Source organism: Notothenia coriiceps, unplaced genomic scaffold (genome assembly GCF_000735185.1).
Source record: "Notothenia coriiceps isolate Sejong01 unplaced genomic scaffold, NC01 NC01_scaffold00034246, whole genome shotgun sequence".
NCBI lineage: Eukaryota > Metazoa > Chordata > Actinopteri > Perciformes > Nototheniidae > Notothenia > Notothenia coriiceps.
This window is the reverse complement of record NW_011366947.1, coordinates 27644-36289: the sequence shown is the minus strand read 5'-3', so window position 1 is coordinate 36289 and position 8646 is coordinate 27644. Positions and strand designations below refer to the sequence as shown.

Below are 8646 nucleotides of genomic sequence, written 5' to 3'. Positions count from 1 at the left end.
AGTCCTCCTGGATATATTACGTTTAAACTTTACATACGGTGCACCAAAGGAAGGAGGTGGAAGGTAGGGAACAACACGCTGTAACCACGGCAGTCAGTCTCACGTACACACACCCAGTCTCACTGTGTGTGTCGCACGACTACACGTGAGGCTTCGATTGGACTAATCGTAATCGGCAGTCCATAATTCAACACGTCTCCGAATTGCTCTGAGGAACTGTGTCTACCTGCAGGACAGAGAGACCACACCACACACACAACACACACACACCACACACACACACCGGACACACGGCGCAACACACACAGTTTGAGGACTGTGTGCATTGACTTGCCTGCGTGTTACAGTTTGTGTTGTTCCACTCCCTTCACCTCCTTCTTTGTTGATGAAAGGTTACTACGTAATAAATATTTCATCTTTTTATTACAGTAAGTTTTCATACCAGGCGGCCTCTCCGTACACTCCTTTTCTCCTTGCTTTCCTTACAGGATTTTTATTTACATTCTTTGTATATTATGTTAAATTTTTTCATCTTAAATCAATTTTCTTGTACCACCCACTTTAGAAAATAGGAGTTTTCGGGTTATAATTTATTAAACGTTACAGTACAAATAATGGGTCGTAGCACGGCAAAGAAACATTTACATAAAATATCCTATATGTTCCACAAATTTTCACAACCGCACGTTGTCAACTTTGGTCAAGAACTTGTACAAACCACTATGTGCTAATTTCCGACGTCTGATGTACTAGATATTGAAGTTGATTACGTCGTCGTGGATATAAGTATACAGAACGCAAGGAGACCAATCATAGAACTTACCAAAGAATGAACAAACCTTCAACAAAACCCATTTTTTGTGCTCGACTTACATTCACTTACAGGTCTAACACTCGTGATCTCTTTATCTCCTACTCCCCTTTCTGCTTTTCTAAAAGTCGGATGTCGAAGAACTGAAGACGTCGAAGAGAAAACCGGGGAGAGACGTGAGTCGAATCAGAGTGTCAAATCTCGCTCCAAACAAAAGACCGGCGTCGGAGCCGGGTGATAGTGGTAGGAGGGCGAAGAAAGGGGAGACGAGCGGATTAGACGGCGAACGTCTGCACTACGTACGTAAAGGCGGGGGCGGGCTCGTGTGTGGTTATTGGTGCGTAGTAGCACACGACAGACATGTGTCGTCTCACGTGTCCCGTAGGAACAAACGTCTTACCCAACGGATGACTTGTGGTGTGTGTGTGAGTGGTGTGTGTGTGTTGTGTGGTGTGTGTGTGTGTGTGTGTTGTGTGTGTGTGTGTGTGGTGTGTGTGTGTGTGTGTGTGTGTGTGTGGTGTGTGTGTGTGTGTGTTTGTGTGTGTGTGTGTGTGTGTGTGTTGTGTTGTGTGTGTGGTGTGTGTGTGTGTGGTCTATGACCAATCTCTCCCCTTTTGCTGTCGAGGAATGTAGTGGTCTGAGTTCCTTAAAATTGTGAATTAGCGACTTGCGAAGTTGTGACGGGGCGATTAAGTTGTTACGCGACACAAAGGTCCCTCTTCCTTGTCTGTAGTGTGTATGAAAGTACGTGTGTGATGTGTGTTGTGTGTGTGTGTTGAGAGAGAAGAGTTTGTTCTGTGTGGTGTCGAGAGGTTTGTACTTGTGTGTGCGTGGATTCGAGTTTACTGTGCTCATAGGAGACTGAGGCTGAGTAACTTCGCTACTAGTCGACTTTAAGAGATTTTTATGCCTGAGCCGAAGCCGAAGATGAGGCAGTGGTGTGTGTTGTGTGTGTGTTGGGGTGTGGTGTGTGTGTGTGTGTGTGTGTGTTTCGACTTATGGTCCGGGTTTGACGGTGTAACTAATATAATATATCTACATGACCATTCTCTTTCAAATCTGTGCGACGCGAGATGTACTGAATACCATCCAGAGTTTAATATTAATTTGTCTGATTTGACATAAAAAAATTTGGAGACCATTCAACAAAATCACAGTTTATTTCGGAGTATACCACAATATCTCCATCAAGCTACGAACGAGATGCATTACTAAATGTCACTCGTAGTACACCAAAGCCCTCGCTATATGGTTTCCTCGGTAATGGACGCATGCCCAGCTTATATGGGCTGTAGTGACGTGGGCGGGTTATAACTGTCTTGCGAATTAAGGCACCACTAATAACCGCATTAGTTTTAATACGCCCTGTTCTAGCGCCACACAACGGTATTATTAGTATATGTACTAGTTATTATGAAATCGGAATTACTAATGTAGGAGTCCATGGAGGAGGGCGCATGGCGCGTAGTTACGTATTGGAGACGTCACGTAGTTAGACCGACTCGGGTGTAAGCTTTGCGGGACTCTTCGAGAGTATTGGCCTGGCTTATGTTGTAGGATGAGTCCATAGAAGTACAAAATCTACCAAAGAAAAAGAAGATTATTTGACCTTCAGAAGGTAGAAGATCATCTCTACACCTAAGAAATCACCCCGACTTCACTTGTCGTCATTATTGGTAAATTAAATAGAATTCCCTCGTAAAGTAGTAAGTAGATATTTATGTGACACGGAGTCCATCTTTGCCATAAGTTGACACTGACTTATTGGACCTAATAATTTATTATATTAATTATTAAGTGTTATTTTATAACGTTTATTAATGAAGACACGCGAATATCTGCTCGTCATTTCAGATAAAACATTGTATACATTAAATTACAAATTTGCGCTTAGTTAGATCAGGAATTTTTTTTACCACGGAAGTTTTTTTTAACGGATAAAATATGGAAGACACTAAGGTGACCACAAATGACAATACCACTAAAATGTCAAATAACGTGTTATTCTTGGAGTTCAATTTCTGAAATTGCTGCTATCTATGTCCAAGGAAGACAGTAACCTCTCAGAATTCTTTCTAACACACGTACACTTGAAAATGTAAATCTGTTAACACTTAACGTGACAACGGAAAACATACTCGACACCACCATTTCATGATTCATAACAATTTACCAACAAAACGTATTACAAACCATGAGGAAATGAAAACAATGCAAACTAAGAATATTGACAAAACATGGAAATGACTAAGGTTCCTGAAACTGAACATTCTCATCAGGATGAACTAATTCATGGTTCTAGCCAACCTTCTCCATTTCCATGAAGCAGACATTAACCTCTTATGTTAATTTTAGCTTACCTGACGTTTCTAAGATTTAAGAAATGCATTATAATGTCCTCCTGACACCACACACACACACACACACACACACACACACACACACACACAGGAAGTGATGTTATAATGTTGCAGACAGTACACAGTCGTTAGCAGAAGAAACACGATCTCATCCCTGTTACATTACATTTAGCTGATGCTTGATCCAAAACGACCATAAGTGCATTAAACCATCAGGATGCAAACTGATAAGCAGACTAATGAAGTTATTAGTAAGTGCTGCTGCAGTAGTTGTGTATAGTTGTTTCTATATTTTAGAAGCATTTGTTCTGTAACAGAGATTGAAGCCTTTATCGTATCGCAAAAAAAACATTTTAAACTGTTCAACTTGTTGCCTACAAACACTTTTAACACCTTTTATATACGATAAAAACCTATACCATACATCCATGCTGGAAAATTGACATATCATTTTTTTTTAGATGTAACATTAAAGCAGGATTTTTTTTTTTAACCCTTAATTATGTTTGGTTTTACTAAATTTAAACCTATTTATTTTCCAAATTTCACCCATATTTTCTATTAAATTCTACCTGTTATTTAGATTTTGTTTTTTACATTTTACCCTTAAAGGTGGGAAATGTTATTTATTTCAGAAACACTTGTATTCCATGGAATGCTCTTAACATCCCGATAGCAATGGACACATTAAATGCTTTGACAATAAATACATACAAAAATGTCATCTGTGGAAGCCGTAGTACTGTAAAAAGCACGACCAATCCTCAGTCCTCCGCTCGCATCTCCTGTGGGCGGCACTAAGTCTCGAGGATAGGAGTCGAGGAGGGGAAATTAGAGTATTGAGAAACCTCTAAAGTGTCTGCTATTTCTCACCTTCTGTCAATCTGAACGTTGATAGAGCAGGTGTTGCGAGATTAACGTTACTACTCAGAGAAGGAACTCTCGCGAGACTTCCCTCAAACTATACTGCAAAACTTCCTNCGTAGTACTGTAAAAAGCACGACCAATCCTCAGTCCTCCGCTCGCATCTCCTGTGGGCGGCACTAAGTCTCGAGGATAGGAGTCGAGGAGGGGAAATTAGAGTACTAATTTCCCCTCCTCGACTCCTATCCTCGAGACTTAGTGCCGCCCACAGGAGATGCGAGCGGAGGACTGAGGATTGGTCGTGCTTTTTACAGTACTACGGCTTCCACAGATGACATTTTTTTATGGATTTTTTGTCAAAGCACTTAAGATATTCATTGCTATCAGGATGTTAAGAGCATTCCATGGAATTTAACAAAAAGTGTATCTCGAGCCGGTTTCTCAAATGTACCTACCCCACCTTTAAGGGGTATGACTCTAATCTAATCTGGTAGGATTTCCTGACTGACGTTAACAATAGCTCTGCGACGTAGATAACAAGATAGATCTACTTTTATTCTTGATTAGAGCTCTGTAAGGATGACATGTTTGTAATCCAACCAGAAACATTAACATTGCCCTGGTTTCCTCGACAAAAAGCAAATGGGATTTTTCCATTGGGTTTAAGACTATTTCCGAGAATAAGATCTGTGGCAAATTAAAGTTTAAAAACGTACAGGTTTTGTTGGTAGTAAGATAACTTCTACAAAGCAACACCAATGATGATTATTGAAATGTAAAGTCAGATTTAAAAAGCTACCAATCAAAATTCACGAGTCGAGAAATTACTGATGTTTTATGTTGTACAACGTTAACATCATTTCAGCTTGTGTTAAACAAAAACCCTGTTTCAGGAATCTAACCAAACTTAACTTCAAGAAGCGGGAACAGAAAGTGGAAAATGCTAACTTATTTCCATTTCATTTCCGAGTCATTATAGGACCAATCCTAAAACACTGATTACTACCAGACACTGTATTTCTCTACAAGCTTGCATTGGTTTAGCTATGTGTCAGGTGGAGACTTGGACAGCTCAGTGTGTCAGGTGCAAGGAGAAGGCAACTTCCACCGTATGAGAGGTCAAGCTTTATACAAGCAGCAGGTAGGACTACTGGCGTGTTAATGATGAGGCATGTTTCTGCAGCAGTAGCAAGATGAACGTGATGAAGTCCAAACAGGGCCAGATATCCTAAGGGTCGCTGCTCTCAGCAGGTCATCATGTGTATTGGTATGTGAGAGTAGTAGGCTGGATTACACCAAAGACTCACGGACTGTAAAAAGGCTCCACAGAGGCAGTAAGCAGGCTGGTTTATTTAAGGTCTCAAGAGTGTTTTGCACACAGTGAGGATAAAAGGCCTCCTCTTGAGGCTGCCCGTTGCATAATGCTGCCATTCTCTCACTAACACTACTGACAGAGAGGGAGGAAGAAACCTCCTCAGATGTCAGTAGAGTCACGTAGGGCTTCAGCTGGAAACAAATGACGTCATCCTGTCACTAAGGAAACCTACGACAAAGACCCAGAGATGGAGCTGCAGTTTGCCAGTCTATGTTTCTAAGATCCACACATAGTTTACATATCTGAGGGAGTCCACCGCTGCACTTTTCCCATCTATTATCACTACAAGTCTTGACAAGTGTGCTATTTGAGTGGGAAAGTGTTGTGGTGAGTTTAAATTAATTATATATTTCTGTGGAGCTACAGATTTTCCGTGTTAGCCTCCGTGCTGAACCCCATATCTCAACACAAACAAACATGCATAAACCCATATTCAGTTTCTTGCTCAACTGTGCGGTGTGTACAAGGTGTTAGGATTAAATCATACCTTGGCCCAATGCCACCAACACCTGCACAATGTTTATGTTGGCCTCCATCAACCCCTTTGGGCTTGTCATCATCATCAAGGTCAGTTGGGGAACAGCAAGCATCAATACTCCCACTTGGCAATCGTATGGCTGTCCTTCAACAGATGAAGCTATCTATTTAGTTTACTAGATCACTGCACCCTGATATTAAGATAAATATTTCTGTCAAATAAAGGACAACTCAAATGCCATAATATTAGAAAACAGGAATTTACAAGTAATTTATTGCATTACGTGGCCTACCAAGCAATCTGGTGGCAAGACAGGGCTTGCATCATGCACAGGACATTCTCACACACGGGACATTGCACAGGCTGTTGCATAAAGGAAAAGACACGGAACTCTTAGAATGTTGCTTGTTTTAGGGACACAAGTCTTCTGCTTTTTCAAGAAAACATTTCAGTCCAAATCCAAGTGAGGTTTTCAGGACAAAGGATATGAAAAATCACAGATCACACTAAAGCAAATTAAAACATTATAATAAGACTTTTGAGTAATCGGTCATTATTTTCTTTCAACCGAGGTATCTTCAGTCCATTTGATATTTTGTATTACTTTTTTATGCCGAGTGATTTATTAACACATCTCTGATAAACACAAGATTTAAAGTGTATTTGCACGGTTCTTGGCAGAGAAACTCTGTTTTACAATTGTCTTGATTATTGATAAAATACACAAGCAGCACTTGGATGTGGATGCTTTTCAGTACAAGAGTTGTTGCATTTCAGTGGTAGTATTTTCATTATGGACGATAACTGCAAAATAACACCCAGAAGGAAACCTTTTAGTCAGCATAAAGCTACAAAGGGAACATCACAGTACTGCCCAAAACAAAATGTATATTGCTGGTGTTACATGAAGTCAGATAAGAAAAGAACAAAGTCAAATTGTACGTTTTTTCTACTTGAAAACATCTTAAAAACATTGAAACTTCAGTGAAAACTGTGCAAAAGTTTTTTTCAGACCCTAGTCCATCCTAGGCCTGTAACTATTTGATTGACAGCCAGATTAAAGACTGCCGTGCCCTGACTGCATATTGATGGTACAACTTTAACACAATTATTTTTTTCTATTCACAAAATGTCTTCACCAGTGAAAGGAGAGCTGTCATAACTTGCAGGGTGAAAACCAAACATTTTGGTAAAAACATCAGTTTTACCAAAATTCCTAAAGTCTTAATCCACAGGACGGATTCCAACTTTTTATCTTTTGTTGAGAGACAAATAATTAGTTTTTCCTATTTTGACTGAAAGGGGTAGAAAGTTTAGAAACAGTAAATGTTCACAAAACCATTTAGTGTTTACATGTATACCCAGTCAATTATTATAACACATAAGTTCCAAAATCATGATCGGCTTTCTATCAATTCAATGCAGTACATTCGCTCCACACAAAGAGCTACTGAAATGCCAAATGACTCAACTCATAATGCAACGTTCAAATAAAAAAATGCAGACTTGTCTGTCAACACACTACTTGAGAGACTACTGCGAATAACAGGGTTTGACAGTTGGAAGACAATTGGCAAGATGAGGAGATGCCAACAAGACAGACAGAAAGGTGTTTCATTACACTGACACGTAGTCACCCTGATTTGTTGATGCTAGTCTGTCGCCACTCCAGATTTCACCAAATGACTCAAAGTAGATTTAGCCAATCAGTCAACAGCACCTGTGTATAAAAGTTGCTTTGCCAAGTACCATGCAACAGAAAGGCAAAACTCAACTTGGAGTAAACTTACCTCTGATTTATTCGCCGTTCATCTTCACTCCCAAAATCCTGCAATACAGATAAGGGAAAAGATTAATAACACACCAATGCTGTTGCAACATTTTGGCAGCAAATCATACACATTGATAATTAAAGTTAACAAGATAACCCACAACTGAATCACTACACAACAAGTTCAAGTACGTTATACTTCTTGTGGCAGATACTACCTCTAGTGAAGTCACTACAAATACAGATGTGTTACATGCGTTTAAGAGGCAGAGGATTGCAGACATGATTTAAAGCTCCTCAACGTAAGATATTACTAAAATAGCATAGAGGAAAGCACGGTGTGCAACAGATTACATAAAAAGCAGTTGCATGATAAGGGTATAATGGGGGCTGATAAGCATGGCAGTATAAAGATCGTGACAAGTTCAGCTGACCAGCCTGCACACAATGCAGCACTTAAACCCAAAGGCATTTCTTTAGGTCGGTCACAACACCACACATTTACTATCATTTAGGGCAACAGTTAGGGAGGTTGAGGGAGTGACTATGGAGGATGCTGAGCATGTTAAGAGGTTTGCTTTGTCTGGTGGTTTGGCACTCGAATACAGAAGATACAGGTTTGAGAGACTCATATCCATGTCTGCATATTGACCATTTAGATAAGGTATAACAATATATAACACAATAAATAATGGTTAGTTCAAATCCCTAAGTGACTTTGACTACAACAAGAATCAGCCATTTTAGGAATAGTAAACAGAAACCAGCCCCTATCTGGGAAAGTCTACAGCCGAGTCAAATATACTTAGCAGGAAAAGAAGAGAAATGTTACGGCATGCAGAAGATGAGTACAATTTGCTTGAAGAGATTAATTCTGCAAGACGAGCATGTTACACTGCATGACTAACTTTCCATTATTGTGCATTAGGTGATATTATGTCATGCATTAACTGCTTCACACAGTAGTACTCCAGCAGCCCCCCCCCC

At 40.0% G+C, this 8646-nt stretch overlaps 1 protein-coding gene across 1 annotated transcript in view; it reads right to left on the bottom strand.

Annotated features, from left to right (window-relative positions):
- LOC104962063 (protein phosphatase Slingshot homolog 1-like) overlaps positions 1 to 8646 on the bottom strand; it is an 18039-nt gene that overhangs the window by 7807 nt on the left and 1586 nt on the right. The window contains exon 2 of the mRNA XM_010790454.1: positions 7679 to 7716. Within this exon, the coding sequence (XP_010788756.1) occupies positions 7679 to 7716 (38 nt within the window). The remainder of the gene's footprint in view (positions 1 to 7678; positions 7717 to 8646) is intronic.